The sequence below is a fragment of the Talpa occidentalis genome, unplaced genomic scaffold (assembly GCF_014898055.3).
Source record: "Talpa occidentalis isolate TD23 unplaced genomic scaffold, MPIMG_talOcc4v2.1 talOcc4.17, whole genome shotgun sequence".
Classification (NCBI taxonomy): domain Eukaryota; kingdom Metazoa; phylum Chordata; class Mammalia; order Eulipotyphla; family Talpidae; genus Talpa; species Talpa occidentalis.
In genome coordinates, this window is record NW_023601754.1 from 52,887,745 (window position 1) to 52,914,433 (window position 26,689).

General features: G+C 69.2%; 1 protein-coding gene and 1 long non-coding RNA gene across 5 annotated transcripts; both read right to left on the minus strand.

The window, feature by feature from the left end:
* Positions 1-857: 857 nt before the first annotated feature.
* LOC129146107 (uncharacterized) lies at positions 858-2,335 on the minus strand. The gene is made up of 3 exons (XR_008552597.1): positions 1,715-2,335; positions 1,334-1,429; positions 858-1,036 (listed from the first exon to the last, which is right to left on the minus strand). It is a non-coding gene; the product is annotated as an uncharacterized LOC129146107 (long non-coding RNA).
* Positions 2,336-5,623: 3,288 nt separating this feature from the next.
* Positions 5,624-25,450, minus strand: CTTN (cortactin). Of its 4 annotated transcripts, XM_037517403.1 has the most exons (18): positions 25,413-25,450; positions 22,444-22,568; positions 21,023-21,109; positions 20,845-20,918; positions 19,385-19,514; positions 17,652-17,762; positions 16,843-16,897; positions 16,205-16,315; positions 14,436-14,546; positions 13,960-14,070; positions 13,239-13,349; positions 12,106-12,161; positions 10,906-10,975; positions 9,081-9,229; positions 8,057-8,143; positions 7,256-7,424; positions 6,606-6,677; positions 5,625-6,367 (listed from the first exon to the last, which is right to left on the minus strand). In XM_037517403.1, exons 3-18 carry the CDS (start codon positions 21,107-21,109, stop codon positions 6,231-6,233), a joined length of 1,641 nt encoding a protein of 546 aa, XP_037373300.1. In that variant the 5' UTR covers positions 22,444-22,568; positions 25,413-25,450; the 3' UTR covers positions 5,625-6,230. The 4 variants fall into 4 exon arrangements, with proteins under 4 accessions (XP_037373304.1, XP_037373300.1, XP_037373302.1 ...); XM_037517405.1 differs by lacking the exon at positions 13,239-13,349; XM_037517404.1 differs by lacking the exon at positions 22,444-22,568 and having other exon boundaries at positions 25,413-25,443.
* Between the last annotated feature and the right edge of the window lie 1,239 nt (positions 25,451-26,689).

A 26,689-nucleotide genomic window follows, 5' to 3' on the forward strand; every position in this document is an offset into this window, starting at 1 on the left:
CAGGGGCCGGGCGACCTCACGGCGGTCACCCCCGCGCGCCTGAGACGCCGCGGCCTGGGCGCGGGGCACAGGCTGTGTCTGACTCTGTTTCTCTGCTGTTCCTGTAACATGTTTCTACATTTCACGTTGTTACTGTTCTATGTTTAAAATGACACCAATCACTGTCCACTGCTTCTACTCTGGAACTGTTTATAGCGACTCTGAAACTTTAACACGAGCCTTCAAATAAACACTGAAAAGGAAAAAAAGGAAAAAAACGAAGCGTGTGCCTTGGGCGTCCTGCAGCGGAGCGCGCGGCCGTGCTGTACCCAAAGCTGTGTGTCCCGAGAGGGCGGCTCTGCCTTCCGTGTATCAATGTAGCCGACCACATAGTCATAGTGCCTTGTCTTCCGCCCGGAGAGCCCCTGGCAGCGCACAGCGGAGAGCGGACACGCCCGAACGAACTGTCCACGAGACCCAGACACCCCTCCGGGGCCTCCCGCCCAAGGCGGTGGGACACACACCCCTTAAGTCAGAAAATAAAGAGAACGTTGAAACCGCACACCTGCGTGATCCATTCATTGTCCCCGCACGCGCCCCCAGGCCCCGCGGGGCAGGGCGCCTCCCGGGAGTCAGGCAGCGCGCACGTTCACCTTCTGGTAGAAACAAACGAAGTATCGGCTCCCAAGGGCCGAGCGGCCGCCGCTGAGGGACGCCGGTGCTTCTCAGGCCGCGGGAACGGCAAGAGCGGGTCTGTTGTCCCTTGAGAGGAGAGGGCGCAGGCAGCACGAGCCCGGGACCGCCGCCTGTGCCCACCCGCGCGGGGCTAGCCTGGGGGCTGGGGCCAGGGCGGGCGGCGGCCCTGCCTTCCCGGACACAAGCGCACGGGGCTGCGTCCCTGCCCAGCGGCCTGTCTGTGCCGCTGCCACCCCCTCCCCCCGCCGCTGAAGTGACGAGGCTGTGGTCAGCGTCGCTGCTGCCCAGGTCAAAGGCAGCCCGACAGCTGGACTTCGCTTTCAGGCAACAAACCCAGCCGATACTCCGAGAGTCTGGAGGGCTGCAAGGGAGAGAGGGCGGGGTCTCAGGGAGCCCCCCAGGGCACGCACTGTCCCCGCTGGAGATGCAGGAGGGACGCTGGCCACTGGGGCCACCTGGCAGCACAGGCGGGCCCCCCCTCAGACGCCGGTGAGACAGGACCAGGGAAAGGGCCAGTTCTCCCCCACAGAGCCAGGCCGGTGCACCGGGGTGCGGGTCACCTGCGTCTGGGGGCGGCACCTTCCTAGCCTCCCAGCGGCCAGCCATCCTGCCCCGCCCACTCGCGGCCCTCCTTGCCAAGAGACTCAGAAGGGCTTACATGTGTCCTTCCAGAACCCGGAGGCTCCAGGGACGTGGCCAGGACGCCAGGCGGAGGTCAGTCATTTCTGTGCAAGCTCCCGAGAGCTAGTACAGGCTAGAAAAGGAGGGACTCTGTCGGGCGCTCTCCATGCCGGTGCCACCCGGAGCCCGGTGCCCGCTGAGGCAGAAACAAGTAGCCCAGCGTGTCCCAGGCCTCCAGGAAGGCACAACTGGGCTCTGCCGCGGGCAAACCCACCCGGAGGAGAGGAAGCCCTGTGGGCGCCCCGGGGCCCTGTTGGGAACAAGGACGCAGCCCTCGTGCTGCCCTCGTGCTGCCCTCGTGCGGCCCTCCTGCCAAGGCCAGAAGGCAGGCACAGTGGGGCTCCTCCCAGCCAGTCACCTCAGGGCGTGAAAGGGGAGATTTCATTGCGAGGCAGCCGGTGACCTCATGCCCCTCGACCTGGACCGGGAAGCCGGGACCGCCGCCCCAGCTCGCAGATGGACGTGGTCTGTGCGAAGGGCCCACTGCCTAGGGGTGGGCAGCGTGTCCAGGCTTTAATTCCACGTGCGCCCCACGGGGTAAGTATGACAAAGGCGACACTCTTCACCAATGAGGAAACTGAGGCTCAGAAAACCAGGGGTCACCCCCAGCCCCTGTGGCCTCGAGGCACCCTGGAGACAGCAAATCCCTGGCGAGGCAGCAGACCTGCCGGGGTGCAGCCCAGGCTCCCCAACTCCACTCTTGCTCTCATGCCACTCAGCAGACCAGAACACCCCGCCCACGTCCTGTGCAGCCACCACCCGCAACCCAGGCCCACTGACAACTCCCACCCCAGCGCCAGGCTCCCTCCACGCCCTCGGCCTCCTCCCGCCAGGCAGCCCTTCCTCTACCTTCAGCACCGCCCTAGGCAGCTGCGGCAGGGAATGAAAGGCAAGTCCAGGGCCTCCCGGGGGTTCAGGGGTGAAGTCTCAGCACTATTAAGCCATCGCCAGCCACTGCAGCACAAGTCCCACCCCGGCCAGGGAGCGACCCACAGGGGCGCAGACCTCTCCCGCCGCCCGCTGCTCCCCTCAGCAGTGTCCTTCGGTCCTTCTGCCTGCTCTGCTCCCCGCTCTGGCTCTGGTGCATCCTCTCACCCCCGCACCTCTGGCCCTTGCGTGCATAAATAAATGAATTTTTTTTAAAAAAAGAAAGGTAAGTCCAGGACTACAGAACGGGCCTGAACGCCTGCGCCCCCAGCGCCGCTCCACCGCGAAGGGCCTGCAGGTGCCGCCGCCCCACAGAGCGCACCAAGGGGGGCCCTGCGCCCCACGGCCACCCCCAGACGGCCTCAGCGCCGCAGGCTCTCGACAGGCTCCGGACCCCGCCCCGGGCTGCTCCTGCTCCGGCCCCTCCCACGTGCCCCGGAACATTCTCGCCCGACGCGCACGGCCCCCCGGGCTGTAGGGCCGGGATTCACCCCCGCGCCCGCCCCGTCTCCCCGGGCGCTCTCCCGGCAGGCGGACCCGGGGCGGCCGACCCGGCCCAGAGGACGCCCGCCCCGGCCAGGCGAGCCCCCGCCGCGCGGCCCGGCCCCGGCCCCCAGCACCGGCCTCCTGCGGGCACCGGGCCGGCGCCGTCTGGGCCTCAGGGACCCGCAGAGGCGGCGCCCAGGCCCGCGAGCACCGCCGCCGCGCCCCCGCGCCCCCGCGGCCCGGCCTCTCCCCCCGCCCCGTCCCGCCGCGGCTCCCCCGAGGCCGCCGGGGGCAGCGCCCCGACCGGGCCGCCGGGCTCGCTGGCGACGCAGACGCCCCGGCGCGGCGGGCCCAGGCCGGGCAGAGGCGCCCGAATCCCGGCCGGCGGCTGCGGCCTCCCCTCCCCGCGCGCGGTGCCCCGCACGGCCACGCCAGGCGGGCGCTCGGCCGCTTACCTCGTCCCGGCTCCCGGCGCGGCGCGCGAGGCTCTGCCAGCGCCTCTCCAGGGGCGGCGCGGCCGCGGGGCGTCGAGGGGCGTCGGCGCGGCCCCCAGCCGGGCACCGCGGGCTCCCGGGCGCCGCCCTCGCCCGCCCTCAGCGCGCAGCCGCGGCGGGGAGCAGGGCGCGGGGCACGCTGGGGCTGCGGTCACGTGCCCGGTGCGCGCCAATCAGGCCGCGCAAATCCGCTGATCACGTGCGGGCGTGGGCCAACCACGCTCGGGCACAGGGCCCTGGTCGCGTGCTGCGTGGCCGCGTGCCCGCGCGGCTCCTTCCGGGCGGGCCGAGGCGTGCGGGCCTCTGATTGGCTCCGCTGGGGGGCGGGGCGGCCTCAGCCAATGGCCGCGCGCCAGGGCAGGCCGTGGGCACGTGGCGTGCACGCTGTGCGCGGAGGGCGCCCGCCCCAGCGCCGGACGGGGTCGGGGTCGGGGTCGGGGTCGGGGGGCGGGGGGGCGGCGGGGGCGCGGGAGGGGCCGGGCCTGGGCTGCAGCTCCGCGTCGGCCTCCCGCGCCCGGTCCTCGAGGGGCGCCCGCCTCCCGCGAACAGCCCGAGCGCGCGGCGGAGTCGGCGGCGCGCGCAGCCCCAGCCCCGCGCGCCCCGCTCCCCGCGGCCCGGCCCGCCGCCTCCCGGCTCGAGGAGCCCGCGGCCCGCGTGTCGGGGCCTCGCCCGCGAAGGGCGCGCAGGAGCGGGCGCGGGGCTGCCGGGGCCCGGGGGCGACGGGCCCTGCTCCCCCCGGCCCCACGGGCCCCGCGCGCGGGCGGGAGGCTGGGGCGCCAGGGCGGCGCCTGGGCCCGGCTCCGGCGCGTCCGCGGGCGGCTCTGCCCGGCCCGGCTCGGCCTGGCCCGCCCCGGGGCGGGCTCCGCGCGCCCGTCGTGGCTCCCGCCCGAGCGGGCCCGGCTGCCCCGCCTGGCCGAGGAAGGTGGCCGTGAGCCGGCGGCCCGGGCCCGCGCCTTCCCCGCTGCCTTCCCGACGCGCGCTGGGCTTGCGGGGGCGCCGCCAGGACCTCGGGAGCGGGGCCCCCGCGCGTGGCCGAGGCCGCGCCGGAGACCCTCGAGGGGGGCGCGGGCCCCAAATGCCGTCCGCGCGGGGTGCCGGGCCGGGAGCCGGGGGCTCCCTGCAGCGGGGCTGGGCCGAGGCCACCGTCTCGCGCCGTGGGGGGGACAAGCCCGCTCCGCCCGCGGCGGTCTCGCCCGAGCGAGGAGCCCCAGGCGCGCCCCGCCCGCCGCCGGCAGGCGCAGGGGCCGCATCCCCTACCCGCCGCCCTGGTGCGCCGCCGAGTCTGCAGAAGGAAGCCGGGCGGTCCGGCCGCCCGCTGTCTGGGCCCCGCGCCCGGCGGCCTGCTCCGCGCCGTCCTCCATCTACAGAGCAGGCGCGAGGCCGCGGCTCCCGGGGCCACCCGGGGAGCCCTCTCTGCCCAGGACGTCCAGAGACCCTACGGGGCGCCCCGGCCTGCTGGCTTCCGAAGCCCCTTCTTTAAAGCAACCTCCGCAGAACAGGCCTGCCCCCCCCCTCCAGCCTCGGGGCTCGCCCCCACACCCCCGGGGCTGGGCCACAGGTGCCCGGCTCGGCCTGGGGATACCCCTGCCGGCAGCTCGCCTGGCCACACTGCGTGCCCAAGACACCGTGGGCCTGAGGCCCATTCTGTCCTTCTGCATCAAGGAGGCACGGTCGGGGCGGTGGAAACCCCCTGCACCAGCTGCCGGTCGCGGGGCCAGGCACACTCTGGACATCAGTGCTCCCTTCCGGAGCACGGGCTGAGTGAGGCCCCCCCAGGACCTGCGTGGGGAACTGCCAAGCACAGGGGAAGAGCTCTGCTGTCACCTGAGTCACGGTGAAAATGTTACAATATTCAAAAAGTATCCGGAAAAGCCCATCACCCCTCCCGCCAGCCGCGGGCTGCCGGGAGCCTATCAGGGGTGCCCTGGGGCGGGGCCTGATCCATGAGCACGTGGATCATGAAAGACCCAAGTAGAGCTCGCACCACACGCTGCTCGGGCGGGGCTGAAGCTGCCTGTGCCCCTGCAGGTGCCATCTCTCTCAGGTGTGTGCTGGCCGCGGCGCGGACACCGGCAGTCGCCTAAGGGGGCTAATCCTCACGCTTCCTCAGATGGAGAAACGGGGGTGTCAGGCCGGGCACCCTCATCTCTGGGGCTCACTGGCCCCACGATCCCAGAGCCCTCCTTTCCCTGCACTGACGTCGGAGGAGTCTACACAGTGCTGGGACCACCCCAGCCCTCGTACCTGCTCGGGGGCCCACCCAGCGGCCCTGCCACCCCAGGCAGCCTGTCCTGACCCGGCCTCCGGCAGCAGCGGTCACGGGGCCGGGGCTGCGCAAGGGCGTCCACAAGGACCGACGGGATCAGAACGAAGAGGCCGAGTGCCGAAGCTGGGTGAGCAGCAGGTGGATCAAAAAAAGTTTATTTGGAATATTTAATTTAAAAAGTCATACCTCTGAGGTGTGCTACGGAAATCATAGTCATTGCATATAAAACCCGCCGGGACCAGCAAAGCGAGGCGCCACGGACGTCCTCGGGGAGGCCCCGGCGCGCCGGCCCCCAAGCCCAGCACCGGCCACTGCCCTGCCACCTCCCGGAGACCCCGCCAGAGCGTGCGCCTGACGCCCCGGCCTCTCCGCCGGTCCACCCACCGGTCCACCCACCGGTCGGGGGTCGCCGTCCTCTACCTCCCCGCGGAGGACAGGCTGCCGGAGCAGGCCGCGCGTCCCCCAGGCCAGCACGCCCGCGGGGCCTCAGCCCCTCCCCCGCCACCAGGCCAGCGCCCCGCCTCGAGGCTCCATGGGGGGGCCGAGGCCATGACCTGGAGAGACCGGAGGGGCCCACAGAGCCCCCGAGAGGTAAGGAAACGCCTGAAGCAGTGAAGAGAAGGGCCAAGCCCCGGAACGCGGGGACAGCGGATCAGCGGGTTCTGCGCGTGGACGTGCGGGCGGCGCGGGCGCGGCGGGGGCTACTGCCGCAGCTCCACGTAGTTGGCGGGGAAGAGCCCGTAGCTGCCCTTGCACAGCCCCCGCCACCAGCCCTCGTCGATCATCTCGATGTTGGTGATGACGTCGTCGGGGTCGAAGGAGATCTCGTCATCGCCCGCTGGGGGGGGGGGGGGGGGGGCGTGAGCTGGTCCCGCTGGGGCGGGATGGGGCTGGCGCTACTCGCGCGGGCGGCCCCCACCCGGTCCGCCCCGAGGTCCGGGGACTGAGGCGCAGACCCCGCGCAGCTCGGGTGTGCTTTCTACGACCTTGAACACGCGCCCAATAGGCTAAGTCGGCCGGCCCCGAGGTGGCCCTGCGCGCGGCGGGGTGGGGGCGGGGGCTGCGGGTTTCCTCACCAGCCTGGTAGTCGTAGAGGGCGATGGCGGTGACCCCGAGATCGTTCTCATACTCGTCGTAGGTGTTCTCCTCTAAAAATACAAAGGGATCTGAGAAAAGGCCACAGTGCGCAGCCGCGCCCCGCCCTCGCTCTGGCCCGCGGCCTCCTGAGGGGTGGCGGGAGCGGCCAGGGGGCCAGGCAAGCGGCCGAGCATGGGAACAGCAGCCTCCAAGGCAGCGCCCCAGCCCCACCGCCCCTCGTCAGGGATTCTCCACTGTCAGGCGGCCGCCTGCAGGGAGGGCCATCCCTGCCTGAACAGAGAGCAGGGCCCCGGCAGGGGGCCTACCAATACCAGCCAGGCCCAAGCGACTCAGGTGAGGACATCCACACCCACCAGCAGGAACCACAGCTCTGGGAGGACCAAGTTAGGGCTGGTGCAGCCTTCAGACGCCTCAGGACTGCCTGACGTCCTGGGGCTGGGCCCTCTGACCCACAGGCCTCCCTGGCACAGCACCCCCTGCACAGAACCCCGTGACTGGAGCCACTGCCCCAAGGGAGGTGGGGCCCAGCTGCCTGGGCCTAGAACCTGCCCACGAGAAGGACCCCAGGAGCAGACGTGGCAGCAGGTCCACCAGGGGAACAGGGCAGGGGCTGACGTGGGGCCCGTACCAGCCTGGTAGAGGCCCGGGGCCTCAGTGGTCTCGTAGACAGCCTCCTGGGCGTAAGCCGGGTCGCGGAGCTCCTGGTACTCTGCAGCCTCCACGCTGTGCACAGGTTCAGGCCCGCTCCCATTCTCGGTGTCCCGGTAGCCTGGCTCAGCCTTGAACGGAGCCGTGTCCTGGGGAAGCAACGAGATGACCCCCATGGCCGCCTCGCATGCCGTGCCGGTTGCAGACAGCAGGGACGCACAGCAGAGCCTCGCTCCTGCTGCCACGCCCCGCACGGCCGGCTGTCAGGAGAGCCGCCTCCACCAGCCCTGTGGTGACAGGGTCCCCCGGCCCATCTCCTCCTCAGGCCCCGGAGTGGAGGCTGCGGAGGCCTGGCCACCTTCCTGACCAAAGACTCTGGGGGGGAGTGGCCAAGGCGGGACCGTCACACCAGGTGTGCACGGGCGGGATAACCAACCGCAGAGCCCCAGCAGGCTCTGGACTACTTGTCAGCAATGGGGATGACCCCACTGGGGGGCGTCTCCACCGGGGTCCCTCAGGGCGCATGCTCGGAAATGCTCCCAGGAGCCGGGGCAGCCCAGGAGGGCGCGGGAGCAGTTTCGAGGGTTGTGGCCAGAGCCCACGCAGCAGAGCGCATGGACAGCGCCGGAGGGCAGGCCAGGAGAGGTGGTGGGAGGCCAGCATGCCTGCCCGTTCTCAGCAGGGCTGCCCCAGGGCGGCCCCTCTGGCGGGCACCAGGCAGAACAGCCGACCCAGGGGTATTTCTGTGGACACCAGACTCCGTCAGACCGACAGCACCCACCTCGTAGACGGGGCTCGGAGGCCTTTCCCGGGCCGGCTGGGGGCTCGGCGACGCAGGGGGCGTCTGCTTCTGGGCCCGGGCTTGCTCCTGCGGGACAGAGAGGTGGCAGGGAGCAGGGACCAGGTCCCAGGCAACCAGGTGACCACGCCCGGGTGCTCCGAGTGAAGGTCACGCAGTCAAGCCAACCCGTCTCACCCAGGCCCGACTGAGGGGCCGAGGCGACAAGGTCTGGGACTCCGAGTAGAGGATCCATCTTAAAATAGGGTGCACTTACTCTGCACATAGGAACTGAACCTTTGAGGACCTGAGGGGGGACGTGGTGGGAAGAGTAATGGCCCCACGAGGGTGTGGACGGCCACTCCCAAGGCCAGTGACGATGTCTCCCTACAGGGCGGGGGGGATGACGCAGGCGAGCCACTGCAGGGCCTCAGGAGGGCGGAGACCCGGGCAGGGGAGAGGTCACCCCAGGGCTGCTGCGAGGGAGGGAGGAGGGCAAGGGCCGAGGAGGCCGTGGATGCGGCAGAGGTTGCTGGGCATCGGCAGCCGGCCGCTCCCGCTCCACCAGGCGCCAAGTCACCTCTGCCTCCGCCAGGCCCCAGCACAGCCCACGGGGCCGGGACAGAGAATCCCTCTCCTGGCTGCAGGGTCGCCCCTAGTGGAGCCTCCCTGCATATCAGACCCTCCCATATGCCCCCTCAGGGCGCCACGTCTGATGGCCAGGGCGGCAGGGCTGGGTGGGAGGAGAAGAGCCCTTTACCGCTCACGGCCGCACCCCCCCATCCACTTGTCTGGGAGAGAAGTGCAGAAAGAACCCCGGGGGCACACAGGCAGACGCCCAGCTCCTCCTCCGGGCCCCGCAGGGCAGTGAGGACAGAGACAGCACGTCTGCCTGAGCGAGCTGCCCGGGGTGCTGGGCGCACCAGCGAGGCTGGGACGGACGGATCCGCCAACTCTGGGAACAGCCATGTGGGCTCAGTGTGGCCCAGAGCGAGGCCTGGGAGGGAGCTGGACGAGCGCCACTCACAGCCAGCTGTCGCCGGGCCTGCTCCTGCTCCTGCCGCTCCTTGGCCATGCGCTGCGCCCGCTCCGCCTCTGCCTTCCGCCTGTCCTCCTGCTCCTGCTCCTTCGCCAGGTTCTCAAAGTTGGCCCGGATGCTGCTGGCCTTGCTGTTCGCTGCAGAGGGCAGGAAACGCGGATCTGGCTCCCCTACCATCTCCCCAAATCACAGCCGCACACGGGGACAGACCTCTCTCAGGACCAGCCCACCCGGGAGGACCAAGAAGGGGCCCGGGACCCTCCCCAGCAGCCAGCTCCACCGCCCACCGGCGTGAGCCCCCGCCCCGGCCGCCCAGCGAGGTGGGGAGCATCCTTGTGTCCTGTCTCGCGCTCCCTGGCCACCCACCCTCGGGAGCAGGGCCCTTGACACAGCAGCGGAGAACCCGGCATCGCTGGCAGGCCAAGCCATGGCCCGCGTGACAGACGGGTGCCGGGCGGGCTGCAGTGCGGCCGCTGTCCCAGCTCGCCGGCTGCGGTGAAAGGACACCCGAGAGACCACGCTTGGGGGACGGGCAGGCGCCTCCTCCACATATACAGACCAAGCCCATCTTGGCAAAAAAAGTAACTGGGAGTTTGGAGTCAGCGGGACAAGTGCAGCTCCCAGCACAATTAGAACTTGGAACCCTCGCATCCACCGCCAGCATCACCCGGACACCGACGCTGGTGAGTCGAGGGGATCTCTTGGGCCTCGGGTGACCACACGCGGCAACATCTGACATCACCACAACTCAGCGCCCCGGTATGTTCCAAACGGCCCATCGCTGGCCGAGGCCTCCGGTCACGCTGCCTGAGCAAAACCGGCTGATGGCCAGGGAACTGCCACCCGCTGGCGTGGCCCCACCCGGACCCAAAAGAACTGCTGACCAGGCCCCCCCGCGGCCCGCGGGCCTCCTCGGCCACAGGCCACAGCTTCACGACCCCTCAGGTGAGCCAGAGCGGCGCTGAGAACCTGCACTCTCACGGCAGGGCTCAGCACAGCGACGCAGCCCTCCCGCGCAGTTGCCGCGAAACCGTACTTTTTCACAGAAAACGCTATTATGCTCCAGGTGACAGCCTCGCGAGCTCTGAATAACCTGACGTTGGATCCTTTTCTTTTAGTTTCTAACAAAGCCCGAGACGCACCCCACATGACCAAGAGCTCCACAGGTACTGAGGACCCCCATGAGCGTGCCAGCATCCTGAGCTGCTGGGGCAGCGCCCAGGTCAAAGGGGAACCTCTGCGCCCTGTTTTCATCTCCCAGGCTCCAACACCTATGATATGTGCCCCCCTAAAGGTCCTCTGCAGGGGGGCCCGCTGACAACGGTGCCCCGCAGCCACCAGCCGCCTGGACCAGCGGGCAGCTGGTCGGGCCTGGGAGGGGAGAGGGGCATCTCCTCGGCCTAGAGGTGGAAGATTCCAGCACAGCCAGCGGGTAGGCCCCATCAACCACCTCTAGCAGCAGTGAACTGTGGGCAAGGAACCTTCCAGAACCTATTGCCGGCAGAGAGGAGGCCACGCAGCTGTGCAGTTATCCTGTCTCTGTACCCCCAGAGAGACCCCCACAGTCCGAGAGCGGCTATGTAGGTCTGACAAGTGCTTCCGCAGGGACAAACAGGACCTGCCACCAAGGGGGCCATCAGCGGCCACCAGAAAACACGCTGGACACTCTCCATCCCTGCCCCGTACTGGCTCACGTGTCCCCACACCAGCTAACATGCCCCCACACCAGCTCACGTGTCCCCAACAGCCTTTCCCTCAGCATTTCCTGGGAATCTTCCCAGAAAACCAAGTTGGTCGGGCACGTGGGACCCACCTGCCTCAACAGGGACTGTCTTCTGGTAGCTGGAGGTCACCTGGGCGCTGTCCTCAAAGGTGGCCGCATTCTGCAGAGATGGGAGGGAGCTCAGCAAGTGCTTCTCCACTCAGGGCCCCTCACCGAGCGCCAAGCCCACCCAGAGCCCCAAAGGGCAACCCATGAGCACGGCCCACACTTGCTGGAGCCCAGGCAGCCACGCAGAGGACAGCAGGCCGGCCAGAGGGACGGCGGGCAGCGGCTCAGGGCAGCGAGACTCCCGAGTGGGGCGCCATGCTGGGGACACATGTCCCCGGGCTGTGTCCAAGCCCGCAGAACAGCAATGCCTGCAGCGGCCCTGCCCCCTGGGGGCTGCGTGACAAGGCCACCCTCGTGCACTGTGCCTCTGCTGTCCCCCTGCTCTCCGGGACCCTGGCCAACTCCCACCCACCCTTCAACACAGCATCGAGACTCACTTCCTTAGGACCCTCCCCGAGGCTCGAGCCCTCCCACGTTCTCCCGGGGCCCACCCGGCGAAAACCCAGTCCTTGTGGTCAGCAGTTAGCAGACTCCGTAGGCCTGGCGGCCAGCTGTGACCCCAGTGACACTGGACCAGGGCCGGCAGCGGCCTCAACCCCTTCCACAGAGCTGACAGGAGGCAGACCTCATCCTCAAGCCCAACGTGGGAGCTCAGCACTCCCCTAACCGTCCCTTCCCCTTAACCTCCCCCCAAGGCCGTGGCCATCAGTCCACCTGGCAGGTTTAGGACTGACTCATGAGGATGTGAAGCCCACGTGACAGGGCTGTCCAAGGCCTGCTGCTGATGCGCCAGAAGGCAGAGCATCTCCTGGAGGAAGGAGTGGCCTAAGAACTCAAGCTCCCTTCAGCTGACTACAAGTATTTCAAATCCAAACGGCCAGCCACCCTCGAGGGCTCCTGTCAGCCCAGGGGCCATACATTTGTATGGCGTGGCAGCCTGGCCACCGCCCACAGGCCTGCCTGGCCTGGGTGCTGAGTGCAGGGTGGACAGGGACAGCGCAGGGAGGACACCGGACACGCATGAGGCCCAGGCCGGGAGGCTGGTGGTGGCGCCATGGGCCACATATCGACTCAGACATCTGGGACCTGGCATGGAGAGGCCGGCGCCCAGGGCCTCGCACACAAGCGCCGGCCCCTGCCCCTTAGCCAGGGACACGGACGTGACGGGCTGGGAAGACTTGCCTTGTCCATGCGGTCCTTCTGCACCCCGTATTTCCCACCGAATCCTTTGGAATAGTCTGAAAAGCAGCACAACAGGACATCACTCTCACGGCAGGGACGGCGTGGAGCCCGGCAGACATGCAAACAGCCAGGACGAGCCCGAGAGAGAGAGAGAGGTGCAGAGCAGGAGCCAGAGCCGCAGGAGGGTGCATCTCGGCTTGCAGGCAGGCGGGGCAGCCTTCCCCAGTTCTGGGACACAGGTGGGGGCAGTGTGCAGACAGTGGGTATGGGGCAGGTGGCAGGCAGGGCCTGGGGCGGGGCGGGCGGCAGGCAGGGGCCGGGAGACCGGGGCAGGCCCCGCAGGCGCCACTTCTACAGCACAGTTTTCACCAGCCCCGGGCAGCGCTGCCCGCCAGCCGACGCTGCAGCAACACACACGCCACAGCCCGGGAGCGCACGAGCACCGAGCTGTCCCCACACAGCCACGGGCCCCATCGTGCCTTCCCTGACCAACACGGCCACTGTCTTGCATGGCCTGGTGCCTCCATGCTGCCCAGCAGACTGGGGTGTTTGTCACAACCGTGCCCAGGTTCTAAGCCCATTTCTGAGTTTGGATGGTAATTCAGTAATTTGCTCCCAGGAGGTGTCTGCTGACACGCAGACCCTGGTGCGGGCCCACGAGGGCCGTGTCTCTCGCTTGTGTGCAAGCTGAGCCGGGCGGAGAGGTCGCGGAGATGGTGTCGTCAAAAACACAAAACAAATAAGACGCCTAGAAAGACCACCGCGGTGAGACACAGACCGCACGGGACGCCCCCACCCCCTGCCAGCGGGCCTCTGGGCAAGGCCAGGGGTCCAGCCCGGCTGCCACTTCTGTCTGGGAGGCCGGAGGCGGCTCACCCTGAGCTACAGTGGCCATGGTCAACAGTGGGGCCAGCGGGGCATGCTGGGGGTCAGAGCCCATCTCCAGAAACTGCCCGTGGTGCGAGTGGAAGGGCGTTGCCTGCGGACTGCTGCCGCGCTCTGCCGGCCAGAGACCCCGGGGGTTGTGGGGAGGAGTGAAGGGGACAGGGGCAGGTCGACGTCCTCCAGCACGGCCGGGCTGAAGGACCGCGCCCGAGTCTGTGCTAGAAGTGCTGCGCTGGGGGGCACTGTGCCTTGCTGGGACTCGTGCTTGGCCAGTCTCTCCTTGTAATCAAACCCCACAGCACAGGAGTCCTGCCTCTCGGACTGAACACCAAATCTGCCTCCGAAACCAGCCTTATAATCTGCGCATCCACCAGCGACGTGGGGAACAACCGAGAGAGGAAACACAGTGGTTAGGAGGCCGCGCACACGCCGGAACCCAACACGGGAGGGGCTCCCAGCTCGGGGTCCAGGGCGCCCCGTCCCAGCAGCCAGAGGTGGGGTCGGGGGCAGGCACACACCAGGGGCTGGGACCCTCCGGGAGAGCCCTGGGTGGCCGAGGGTCTCGCCCACGTGGTGCGGGCAGGGAGGCATGGGGCAGTCCGGCTCTCAGCCTGAGCGGGCCACACGCCCAGCCTTCTTCCCACATGCCACTGGGGGGGGACGAGGGTCCTCTGCTCAGGGGGTGTCCCCTCCCGTGGCAGCAGTTGAGCAAGGAGAGCTCCTGGGCGGGGAGCAAGGTCGCCCCAGCAAGAAAGGGCTTCCCAGAGCAGGGATGAGGCGGAGCCGGGGGGCCGGCATGTAGCGCCTGCCCGGGGTGCAGACGACTCCCCACAGGGCGCATGAGACGGACACAGCACGCAGCACAGGACTGGCGCTGAGCGCGCGTGCAAACAGATGCACACACACACGCACGCACACACACATGCATGCACGCCTGGAGTGAGCACGCCTGGAGTTGGGAGAATGTACCTTTTTGGGATTCATGCAGCTGCAATTTCTCCTGGTGGTCCCAGCCAAGGGCACACTTGTCTTGTCTGTCTGTCTGCACACCAAACTTCCCTCCAAACCCTTTCACATAGTCTACACGTGTGACAAAAGGCCGTGCCGGCGTGTTAGGCGTGCTTGGGTAACAGGGAGAGAGGGAGATTTCAACCCTGTTAAGCATACAGCTTGCTACGAGCTCTGGGGAACCCCCGACACCCCATCCATCCCCTGGATCTGGGAAACAGACAGGCCCAACGCAGGAAGCGCCCAGCGGGGGTCTCCGCAGCTCTCAGAGCCGCCGCCCGCAGGGTTGTGACAGGCGCGAGCCGGGCCACACGGGCACGAGGCGGGCGCACCCGACAGCTCTGCCTGGACTTGCCGCCTCAAAGCTCAAAGCCAGCCAAAGGCGACGTTTGCTGCCAGGGGTGCCCCGCCCCGACCCCAACGACAGAGGCGGGCACCTTTCTGCGACTCGTGCTTCTCCGTGCGGCCCTGGTACTCGAAGCCCACAGCGCTCTTGTCCACCTTGTCCTTGTCGATGCCGTACTTGCCGCCAAAACCTTTGGAGTAATCTGAAAATTAAAGAGATGACATTCACACCAGCAGCGGCGTGAGGGACCCACGTGGGACCGGCAGCCCTGGCCGAGGCGCGCTGGCCACGCGACACCACCAGGGCCAGGCCACAGCCGCTGAGCACACCCGGGAGCTTCGAGGCGCCGCTGACGTGAGACAGGAACACGAGCCGCAGCCGGCAGGTCGGCAGCGTCGCCCCTCAACTCCCGGGACTGCAACCGCTCACACGACTGCCAAGCAGAGCCGACCTGCCTGTGCCCGCGACCCTAGGCCGCCCTGCTCTCAAGGCCAGGCAGGGCGAGTGAGAGCAGCATGGTGGCTTCCGGAGATGCTGGGGCCACGTGGCCCTGAGCCACCTGAAAAGCCGCCTCTAAACTGACACCTAGCTCCCCTGTGGACACACTGGGGACCAGGACGCAGACCTGATCCCTCGTGAGCAGGCACGGGGCGGGCATCCTGGGGCGCAGCCGCTCTGACCCTCCGCGGCAGGTCCAGCAGCAGCTCGCACGCCAGGCGAGGGGAGGGCAAGAGCCGGTGACACCTGGAGCCCCCCCGCAGCTGGGGAGGCGTGGGAGAGTCCATGGCAAATTGGTGGGGGGCTAAGAGTCCCCTGGCATCCACTAGCCATCTCCCTGGGGAAATGCCAAACGGGTATTTCTAGAGGTGATTTTTGCTTTGTTGTTTTTTTAAAGAAATCTAAATTTTTAAACGTTGGCAACTGTTTGAAAGAATTTAAATGTCCAAGCCGAGCAAAACAAAACAAAGAATGCAGAAGAGTCAAGCGCTGGGACTCCGCAGAAGGCACATCCTCAGCGCCCCCACCCCCGCTGCTGGGCAAGGCTCGTGACCAGGAGCCGCCGGGGCACGTGCGGGGAGGCAGAGGCCAGCCCAGCTTCCCGGGGCAGCGTGGCAGCTTCCATTAAAAATTTAAATTGGGCCTCCCTGGTTGTGCGAGGGTTAAGACGCAACCTATGAGGCTGTCTGCAGCCGCTGCAGCACGAGATCGCTCCCCGGCCTGGGAGCTCCCCACAGGTCATGGCGCAGCAGACCTCTCCTGTCTCCCCGCTGCTCCCTCAGCGGTGGATTTCAGTCAGTCTGCCTGTTCTGCTCCCCGCTCTGACTCTGGTGAGTCCTCTCACCCCCCACATCTCTGGCCTGTGCCCCAGTTCTTGTATGCGTAAAAAAATAAAAATATAAAAAAATTAAAAATTAAATTCACATCCCTGGTCCCACAATTCCGGTTCCAGAACTTCCATCCTTGGAACAATCCCGTACAGGAGACGCAGGTGCAAGCACAGCCGCTGCAGGCTCTTCCCCAGCCGTTGGAACAGGCAGGCAGAGCGGGCAAAGGGCTCGCGCCCGAGACACGCACCCGCACACCTGAGCCCCCGTGCTGTTATGCCCCCAGGTGACCGCCACTGGAAAACCCGAAGCAGCTAAGCTCCACACCCCCAAAAAGAAGTGTCCTGCAAGCGGAGACCTTGACCACGGCCCCGTCCACAAGGGCCGGGCCACCCCACACTGAGCTGCAAACACCAGCCCGACACGTGAAGGAAGGGAGACCTGGAAGGGAGACCTGATTGCTCCCGGAACATCACCGGCGTGCGTGTGAGCGTGTGAGGGGCGAGGTCGCCCCGCTGTGGACGGTGGGACCCACCTTTCTGCGACTCGTGCTTCTCCGTGCGGCCCTGGTAGTCGAAGCCCACAGCGCTCTTGTCCACCCGGTCAGCCTGCACGCCGAACTTGCCGCCAAAGCCGCTCGAGTAGTCTGAGGAGACAGGAGCGGCAGCGGCGCTGGGGGCAGGCCACCCGCGCTTCCCTCACGTTAAGCCACACGCAGGCGTTGGGGCCCCACGCGTGTGAGCAGCCTGCTCCCAGGCACGGCCAGAGGGCTCCGCTCCCGGAGCAGCGAGGCGCTGTGATCCTGTGAGCCGGCGACGACGGTGAGCTGGCAGCCGCACAGCTGCACTCCCCTAGCAGGACAGCACCCTTGGGTGCTGGGGGCAGCAGCCACGCTCCCGGGGTCACAGAGAGGAAGGGCCCAGTTTGAGGAAGTGAACAGCAGGAATCTGGGGCTCCATGTCCATTCTTAGGGTAGACATTAGCTTTGTGCCACCAAGTCAAAGACTCTTTCCCGGGGCTCGAAGGAAGAGGGGGTGATCCAGGGATGCCAGATGCCGGCCCCACACCCTCACCCACGACCCAGTGACCAGGGTCCTCGCAGGAGAAGCCCCAGGAAGAGGCACCCCTGCTGCCAGGGGGGCCTCCCTCACGGTCGGCAGCAGCCACGCTCACCTTTCTGCGAGGCATGCTTCTCAGTCTTCCCCTGGTACTCGAAGCCCACGGCCGACTGCGGGTACCGGAAAGAAACATTTTTGAAGGGAAACACACCTATCAATCCCGCAGACAAACACACTGAACCCGCAACCCGCGCAGAAGTTCTGAAAACACACGCCCCGCCTCTCGGCCACATCCAGGGCTGAGGAAGCCAAGGGTCCCGGTGACGAGCGTTTGCTCACCATGAAACCCCTGACAGAGCCGGGCGAGCTGCCCAGGCCAGCTTCAGCCGGGCACCCTGGCGGGCAGTCAGCTGACAGGCCATGAGCGAGCGAGGCAGCCGCCGCAGCCCCTGCCCCAGCGCGTCCCCACCGACACCCCCAGGGAGCTCAACTGGGGCAAGGGAGCCTCAGGGGCGCAGGCATAGCCACAGGCTCCATGCCGGGGCACACGCGCAGCCGCAGGAGACAGGCACCACACAGCCCATTTCATGGACAGGGGACGCAGGATGCCTCTAGGCCCGACCCCACATCTAGCTTCTGGATGGCCGTGGCACAAGCAGGGCCGCAGCCCAAAGGCCCGTCCTGGACGGCATGCACGCTGCATATGGCAGCCACGGCGATGCCCTCCGGGAAACCTCAGGCCAGTCCAGGTCCAGCCGACGACTGGACTCCCCAACACGGGGCCTTCTACAGCTTTCTCCTTGAGCTGGCAGGGAATCACCCTAGAACATCTGGGGGCCCTGTGGTCCTTCGAGGGGCACATCTCTGATCCAGACAGCCGGGCCCGCCTCCCCCAGCCCTGGGCTCCCGCCTCGCAGCACTCACCTGGTCAACCCTGTCCACCTGGACACCAAACTTGCCTCCGAAGCCACGGACGGAGTCCACCTGCGAGCAGTGCTTGGACAGCTTGGACTGGTACTCGTGGCCCACGGCCGACTGCAAGGGGTACAGCGTCAGCATCAGCCACCCCTCCCAGCCACGCCCTCCAGGTCAGCACAGAGGCTCCTGGGAACACCCAACATGAGATCAGCCCTGCAGGAGCTGACTCCCGGACGCGTGACGCCAGGGCTGGGGGCGGGCTGTCTCTGCATGTCTCCATCTGGGGCTCCACAGAAGTGGCCCGAGAACCCCAACTGCTGGTGGAGGCTTCTGAATGAAGGAGCACAGGGCCAGCCCCAGGCAGAAGCCAGCACCACAGCCTAAGATATGGCTCCACGACCCACAGGAGCCCTGGACAGAGTGCTCAGCACGCCAGCAAGGGGGCCTGTGCCACGGCTCCTGATGCACTCTGAGTGGGGCCCGGCGCATGCCACCCGGCCTGCTGCCAGGATCCCCGGCTGACGGAAGGAAACAGGCCCTGCCACACACCCAAGGCACATGGGCATGAGGCGGCGCTGCAGGCTCCCCACCACACCCTCACGCCTGGGCCAGCAAGCAGGCCCCTGGGAGCCACCCACTACCCCGGTTCTCTAACCCGGAACTGGGGGCGCAAGTTTGTAATGAGATTATCTTTGCTTTCACCCCCCAAGCCCCACCAGCACAGCCGTTGTCAGGGAGGGAAGAGTTTCCGTGGACTCTCACCCCTAAAACACATGGGGCTTTGGGGCACTGTTAAGAGCTACAAGCCTTTTTTTAAAGAATCCAAAGATGAGTCTGCTCCCCACTTTCCTGTTTCAAAGTATAGATGTCCCCGCGGGTGACAGGATGACACTGCGGTATCCCTGTCTCTTTCCTGCAGCTGGCTCCTCACCCCACTCCAGCTCTCGGTTAATTCTGGACATGGTTTGGGGTGTCCGCCGGGCCCTGTGTCTCCTCGGGGGTGACAGTGGCACCCTGGGGCACAGCTGCATGGTTCCTGCCTAGCCCAGACGCGGAACCGAGCCAGGCGAGAGGACAGTGCGAGAGTCAGGCCAGAGCCGACACCGCTGGCGCGTCCTCCTGAGCCAAGATGCCAACATAGGTGGGTTGGGGGGGCAGGCAAAGGTCCGCCTGACTGGCCAGGCGTGGCGGCCACCGCGGCCTCCTCTCCGGGGAAGGTGAGCCCTCCTGGCCGAGCCACGCCGAGGGGGGACCCCGAGTCCTGCCCAGGGCTTGCGCTCAGCCAGGCCCCACGCGCCCACATCCCACGACAGGACGGTGGCTGAGGCTGCCGGCTCCGCACCAAGCACCCCTGCCAGGCCCACCCGAGGGTGAAGGATGCCGACTGGCCTGGGGGTGACCCTTCACCCATGCTGGAAACACGGCACACCAGGTGTGATGCTGGCCTAAGGGCGGGGAACGCTCGGCTGCGTGCTCAGCTGCGGGCAGGGCGGCAAGGACCCCTGTGGACGAGCCACTTCTGGCCTCTGTGCCAGCCACCAAGCCCACCCATGGGAGCCGAGCCCTCCGGCCCCTCCCCAGCAGCCTCCCAGCCGGGTCTCACCAGCGCAAAGGGCTGCTTCGGGCCAGGCTCAGCCCCGACAGACACACGCAGAGCCTCCCCGCCGAGGGGCAGGCCTGGGCAACCCCCTGCCAGCCACGGGACGGGTGGAGACGCAGCGCTGCCCGCCGCCACTCACCCTGTCCATCCGGTCCTGCTCCACGCCGAACTTCCCCCCGTAGCCATGCGACGCTTTCGGGCCCGTTTCAAGTTCCTTCTCCTTGAGGGTCTGGTGTTCTTGAAACACATTCTCCCTCAGCTTGTGTATGCTTGCAGGGGACAGGGGAGAAAGCACAGGGCCAGTCAGCCACACAGACGCCGTCCCGCTCCCAGGAAGGGGGGCAGGATGGGAGCCCCGCGAATCTGGAGGCTCCTAGTCCTGCCTCGTGGCCTGACACTGCTCTGCCAGTTGGCCGTGGACGCAGCGTTCCCAGAATCAGATGCGAGCGTAACGGGAAAAGGGAAAGCATCTGAAAGTGAACATGAGTCATCCGAGCACCCCCGGAAAGACCCGAGTGCATCCGAGCTGCAGGCAGGAGAACTGCTCTGGGTGCCGCCCCCGGGGCAGCTGCACCCACCCCCCTGGGGCAGCGCAGGTGAGGGGCCTCACCTACCACCCCCTGGGGCTGTGCGCAAGCCAGGAATGCAACCCCCCACTTCTTGTGAAAAGGAGGCGCTGCCCACAGGCGCCGAGGTGGAAGGAAAGACTTGCAGCTTTCACAGTCGAAGGACCAGGCGTCCTGAAGGGATCACAGGACCTGGTCCGCCCTGACAGGCCTGGAAGCTCTGCCTGGTCACAGTGAGCTCAGATAGGCCCGACGACAACCCCAGGGCCTATTGCCCGAGGAGACGCCGCCACACCTGGACCACAAGCCAGAAACCAGTCAGCGCCAGGAGGAAGACCACCCCCAGGGCCAGGAAGGCCAGCTGGGTGGCACCAGCGACTGTCCAGCTGGTCCCGCAGTGCTCGCTCCGGCCCCGCCAGCCCGGCGCCCAGGAGCTGCACCTGCGCTGACCCGCCCGCAGGCAGCTGCGGGACAGAGGGAGCAGGAGGCGCAACCAGTCCGGTCGGCCCGGCCCCGAGCAGGAGAGGAGGGCAGCGGGGCCGGGCCCAGCCCCGGTGCCCACGCTCTCCAGCGGCTCCCGGGAGGGCGGGGGCGCGGCAGGGAGAGGTCAGGGCACGTGTCCCGGCACCCGCACTGCAGACGTGGCCCTGCTTTCCGGGCGATTTCCCGTGTCTTTGTCGGCCAAGAACAGCCTCGTTTCACCTCAAAGACACCGATGCCGGCTCAGACACGGCGTGCGAGTGACCACACGGGCCCCCCGGTGGGCGGGGCCACGCCGGGCACCCAGGAAGTGTCCGAGCACATTCTCGACCACCTCCACCTCTGCCTCCCACCCGAGCGGGCCTTGCCAGAAGCCCCGGCGTTCCCAGCTGGCGCGCCAGGGTGAGCAGCACAGCCCCCTCTGAAGGGCAGCGTGCCCGTGCCCGTGCCCGGGCCCAGGTGCAGACCCACGCTCGCCCGCTCGTGAGAGCCAGCCGGGCCCCGCCGGGCCGCTCACAGCACACCCCACACCGGCAGGAAGAGCAGCTCTTACTTGATGTGCTCCTGGTGCCCGGACCCCTGCACGGTCTTGGCCCCCCATCGCTGTTCTTTCTCACTCACGTCGTTCTGGGGGAGAAAAGAAGCGCTGAGCAGGAAGCCGCAGCGACCCACGCGCGGAGCCCAGGACACGGCCTTCGGGAAGCGCGAGCGGCCGGGGCTGGGACACATACCACAAAATCGGGGTCAGTCTCCCAGTCGTCGGCTCCCCCGTCGTCCTGGGTGATGGACACGGCGTGGCCTGCCGAAGCTTTCCACATCTGCGATGAGGGCGCGGGGCCGTGACCGCCAGCCCCCGGCAGCACCGGCACTTGGGCCCTGCACCCCCCAGGAGCGGCTCCGGCTCCAGAGGTCACGTCGCGGGGGCGGGGTGCACCAGGACCACGCCCGCCCGCCAGCCCAGGCCGCTGCGCTATCTGCGCAGAGACACCCGCCGGGCCGCACCGGGCGCTGGTGGCGCTTCAAGTCACACGACTCGGGGGAGATACCACGCGCTCGCCGTCACCCTCGCGGGGCGCCTAAGGCCCAGGCTCCGGCAGGTCGGTGAGAGCCGGGCGCACGCCGAGGGCGGCTTTCCCGCGTACGTGGAGACTGCGGGGCACAGGGGCCTCCCACGCCAGCCCGTGGCGGCTCTCCCTCCGCACCCCTCTTCCTCCGCACCCCGCACAGGCGGAGCCTGACGGAGAGGGGCCGGGAACAGCCACGTCTCCCCCAGGGTGCTACAGAGCCCCGCCCCCCGGGGGCCCGGAGGGGCCTGTCCCCGCTTCCTCTGGCAACGCTTGGGCTGTGCCGAACGAGGACAGGACAGAGGCCCTCCCGGGCCAGCGACCTCCCAGCCACATCCGCCGGTCTCAAAGCCTGAGTCAGGCTGCAGTGAGTGGCCAAGAGTGAGCCCCGGGGCGCAGGGCTCTCGCGTGCCCAGCGGCTGCCACAGGAACTGGGCAGGGGACCCACAGCCCTACGTGGCCACCGCAAACCTCAGTCCCCTCAGTCCAGGCGTCCCCAAGCAGGGCAAGAACATGCCCGCTGCGACCTCCTTTGGGACACAATTTTTGTGCAAATGAACTCAAATCCCAGCCTGGGAGGCACGACAGGTGCCCGTGCCAAGCGCCCACTGACGCATGAAGGGACAGCGTAAAATGACCTGGTTTGCCCCACGGCGCCACCCTCTCCTAGAGAAAGGGTTCCCTGTCCTTTGCCGGTTCCAACCACGGGGGTGGGGTGGTGCCTCAGCGAAGGCGGGGCTGTTGGGCCAGGCCGACCCTGCCCGAGGCCAAGGGACCTCCTGTCTGCCGGTGACGCCTACAGACCCATGAGGGAAAATGAGCAGTGCCCGACCCTCATGGATCTTTCTGGAAGCCTGACCAGCTGGCAGAGCGAGCACTCTGTGCGCCACAGCCTTGTGCTTCCTGCTAGAGGCTCCTCTCTCCACAGAACACACAGGTCAGGCCAGATCCCTCCAGAGGCTTCTGAACCCGTTTCTCAAACCACAGGCCACAATGGAAATTTGACTTGGTTTTTCAAACAAGGAAACTTCCTTCCAGAAAATCACTGTCCTGACTCTGCGCCCCTTGCCGTCCAGGCGGGAGCTCACCTTCCAAGGGAAAGACGGCTGGAACAGAGCAGCACAGACCCTCTTCCTGCAGAAGACAAACCCGCTCAGAAAACTCCGCTTAGAGCCCGGTCATGTGAGGCGGCCTCCGGGCACCGGGGGAGTCTCTGCAAGAGGACGGAGGAAGAGAGCTGGGGGACAGCCGCGGGCGGGCGGGCGGGCACAGCCTCCGCGTGGGAGCCCTTCCGCCACCTCCAGAGAGCCGGGAAGGAGGGCGGGAAGGTCTGCGTTTCACTAACAGAAGCTGGCTGAGCCCCAGGCACAGCCACGGCTGGGGGGCACGTGCCAGCAAGCTTTTCCAGAGGGCGCGGCACCAGCCTCGCCCGGACACCAGCCCCAGGCACGCAGCACCTGACACGGACGCCCCTGAGCTCCAGGCCCTGGCCCGCCACAGGCACGAGCACCGGGAAGCCCGGGGGGCCGGCACCCTGGTGGCCGGCTCGCACCACCGCCCTGCTCCTTCCCGAGCCCCAACCCCACACCCGCTCTCTCCCCGTCCCCTCAGGAAAGCCTCGGCTGCAGGTGCCAGCGACCCGCAGTGCCACCGGAGCACTGATTCAATCCCAGGCCAGGGCGACGGCCCCGGCTCTCACCTGCCGCCGCACGGTCCCTGCCTCCCCTACAGCGCAATTTTTTTAAAAAATCACAAAATGAGTTGGCAAATGACAAGCACGGCCACTTTATGGCTCCAAAGAGAACACGCCCAGATGCCTCGCTCCGCACATACAAATTAACTCACAAACGGCTCAAAGGCCTCCACCCTGAGCTAAAAACTAAAGCGCAGAGCAGACCGCGAGCGCACTCTCACGGCCGTTGCGCACGCTGGCGCCCAGGGTGCCCGAAGCGCCGCGGAGGCCTGGCTGAGCGGGACAGACTGGACTTTGTGCTCCAAAACGGACCGCGAGGACGTGAAGACGGCACCGAGGGGGCCATTTCCAGTTCTGCACGGAGCACACACGCGCCTTCACAGCACGCAAGGGCACTCGGACACATTTCAAAGTGGGGGGGCATCTGCGCAGTCTCACCGCCCCCCCCGACAGCCCCCTTCCGGGAAGGCCCGGGAACCCCGGGGTGAGAGCAGGACGGTCAGAACCCCCGACATGGAGAAGTGGCTGCAGGTCCGCGGAGGTTAAACAAGGAGGTGCCGGGGGGCCCAGCCGCCCCACGCTTGCTTACAGGCCAGAAAGGAACACGCTTGCGCACACGTGAACACTGGTGCAGAACATTCCAGCATGTCACCCCCAGCAGCCAAGAGGGAGGCCCATGAAGCGGGGCTCATGCGCACAAGAAGGACCACTGGGCAGTGAGGAGGGAAGCTCCTGCCTGCGAGGATGACTCGAGAGATGCTGACCCCGAGGGACACAGGCCGCGGCCCCGAGACACCAGAATGGATAAATCTATGAGGTCGAAACCAGTTTCATGGCCGCCATGTGGGGTGGGGTGGGGTGGGGTGGGGTGGGGGGGTGATAAAAACAGGGTTTCTCTCTGAGATGATAAAATGACTTCAAATTGCGGCGGCGCCTGCACAGTCCCCCCACGACTGCTTTCCTGGCAGCCGCTGACCTGAGCTCTACAGGGGTGCCCGTACGAGTCCCATCCGCCAAGTCACGAAAGACAGACCTCAGGACAGTGATGACGGCTCCCTCCAGGCCCCGCACGAGGCCTCCCCGCGGCTGTCACCCACACATCGGGCCGCACGGGACCCACGAGCACGAGCGACGTGGGCAGTGACCACGCAGGGCTCGCGGCCTCGGGTGCCCACGGAGCAAAGGGCAGCCCCCCAGCCCTAGCCACACTACCCTGGGAGCCGCTCACACCCCCCTCGGCCGGCACTGGCCAGAGCTTTCAAAAGGGCCTGGAGGGTCAGTCCAGCCGCCCCGGGCCTGCCGGGTGGAACGGCCGAAGGGAGAGCTACGGGGTCCCCCTGGGCCGCCCCGCGCCTGCTACCGGGAGGCTTTCCCGACAGGGCCCGCATCCGCGCCCCGGCCCGGCCCCGGCTCAGCGGGCCCCGCGCGGCCGCCGCCCGCGGTCCAGGCCGGGCGGGCTCATCCCCGCCCAGCGGCGGCGGAGGCGGGCGGGGCGGCCGGCCCAGGCTGCGCTCCCAGAAAATGGAGCCCCTCCCCGGGCGGCCCGCAGCGCGGCTCGGGCGGGACAGGCCGGACGGCAGGGGCGCCTCTGCGACGCCCAGCGCGGCCCCCGGCGCTCCCGACCCGCCGCGCGCGCAGCCGCCGCGCTGACCTGGTTGCCGGCCCGCCCGGGGCGCCGCAGGACGCGCCCCAGGCCCCGCGCGCCCCCCGCGCCCCCGCCCGCCCCAGCCCCGCGCGCCCCCCCCGCGCGCCCAGGCCCCGCGCGCCCCCCGCCCGCCCAGGCCCCCGCGCCCCCCGCCCGCCCAAGGCCCCGCGTGCCCCCCGCCGCCCCAGGCCCCGCGCGCCCCCCCGCGCGCCCCCCGCCCCCCTGCCCGCCCCAGGCCCCCCGCGCCCCCCGCCCGCCCAAGGCCCCGCGCGCCCCCGCCCGCCCCAGGCCCCGCGCGCCCCCGCGCCCCCCGCCCGCCCCCGCGCGCCCAGGCCCCGCGCCCCCGCCCGCCCCAGGCCCCGCGCGCCCCAGGGGCCCGCCCGCCCCCCGCGCCCCGCCCCGCGCCGGACCCCGCGGCCCCGGCCCCTTCCGGGCAGGCCCGTGCGCCCCGACCCGGGCCCCAGGCCCCGCGGACCCCTCCCCGGGCCCCCCGCCCTCACCCCCGGGCACCCCGCGCGCCTCCCCGCGCCCCGCACCCCGGCCGCGCTCGGGCTCCCGGCCCCCCGGCCCCCCGCCCGCCCCGCAGGCCCCGCGCCCCCGCCCCGCCGGGCGCCCCCCGCCGCAACCGCAAGCGGAAGCGCGGCCAGACCGCCGCTTCCTTCCCGTCTCGGGGCGGCGGCCCCGGCGCCCCAGCACGAGCGCCCGCCCGCCGCGCTCACCGTGCCGGGGTCCCCGCCGCTCCGCCGCCCGCGCCCCCCGCGCCAGCCCCACTTCCGGTTCCGCGGCGGGGGCGGGGCCGCATCCGGGCCCCGCCAGGCCCCGCCCCGCCGCGCCAGGCCCCGCCCCGCGCGCCAGGCCCCGCCCCGCCGCGCCAGGCCCGCCCCCCCGCCGCGTGCGCCGCCCGCGCTGCCCCGGAGCCGGCGGGGACCCGCGCGGACGAGGCCCGCACCGGGCGGCCCGCGGCGGCCCGGGCGCGGCAGAGGCACCGGCAGCGGGACGGGCCCGCCGTCCTGCCCGGGGTGCCGTGGGGGCGAGCGCGGCTGTCGTCAGCCCCTCGCCCCGTGTGCGCCGGCCGGCCCACCCCGCCCCGCCCGCGCCCGCCGGGACCCCCCCCGCGCCCCGCGCCCGCCGGGACCCCCCCCGCGCCCCGCGCCCGCCGGGACCCCCCCCCCGCGCCCCGCGCCCGCCGGGACCCCCCCGCGCCCCGCGCCCGCCGGGACCCCCCCCCCGCCCCGCGCCCGCCGGGGCCCCCCCGCGCCCGCGCCCGCCGGGACCCCCCCCCCGCGCCCCGCGCCCGCCGGGACGCCCGAACCCCCGTCGCCGCCCTCGCACAGGGCCGGACGCGGGACAGGGGCCCGGAGCAAAGACTCGGGCGGCCCCCCAGAGGGGGTGTCCCGCCAGAGGGGGTGTCCCCCAGAGGGGGTGTCCCGCCAGAGGGGGGCGGCGCGTGTCGGAGCCGCGGGGAGCGTCCCTTCCCGGCGAGGCCCGGGGCGGGGCCCGAGGGGGGCGGGGGCACCGAGGCCCGACCCTGCCCCGAGGAAGCTGGGCCAGGCGGGAGGCGGCGGGGCCGGGACAGGCGCGGGCGTGGGGTGGGGCCGGCGGGGCGAGGATGGAGGTGCGGCGCCCCAAGGTCGCGCAGGAGGCCTGTGGTCAAGGTCGAGGACAGACGGGCGCGGGGGCAGCTGGAGAGCAGGTGCCCCGCGTCGGCGTCCGCTGAGGGCCCTCAGTGGCAGAGGACACCCGCCCGTCGGCGAGCGCCCCGGCCCCTGCGTCCCGCTCGGCCTCTCAGTGGGCAGCAGCGTTTGGCATGAGGCTTGGGGCTGGACACGCGGTCCCCAGCAGGGGCTGTGGCTGCTCCTCCCCTGAGAGGCGCGGGCGTCCCAGGTCTGCCCAGGAGGCCCGGCAGCTTCTGGCCTCGCGCTCCTAGAGGACGCCCCCACGGAGAGGCCGCCTCCTCCGGGCCCTGTGGGTGCTGGAGCCCCCGGGCGCCAGCAGC

What these genes read in the sequence shown, in the direction of transcription:
- CTTN (XM_037517403.1), bottom strand. Translation starts at nt 21,109, where the DNA reads ATGTGGAAAGCTTCGGCAGGCCACGCCGTGTCCATCACCCAGGACGAC. An exon ending in GAAGCATGCCTCGCAGAAAG is followed by an intron (nt 16,316 to 16,842) that starts GTGAGCGTGGCT and finishes CTGTCTCCTCAG; the next exon opens with ACTACTCGAGCGGCTTTGGC. An exon ending in AGGCCCGGCGACAGCTGGCT is followed by an intron (nt 8,144 to 9,080) that starts GTGAGTGGCGCT and finishes TCTGTCCCGCAG; the next exon opens with GAGCAAGCCCGGGCCCAGAA.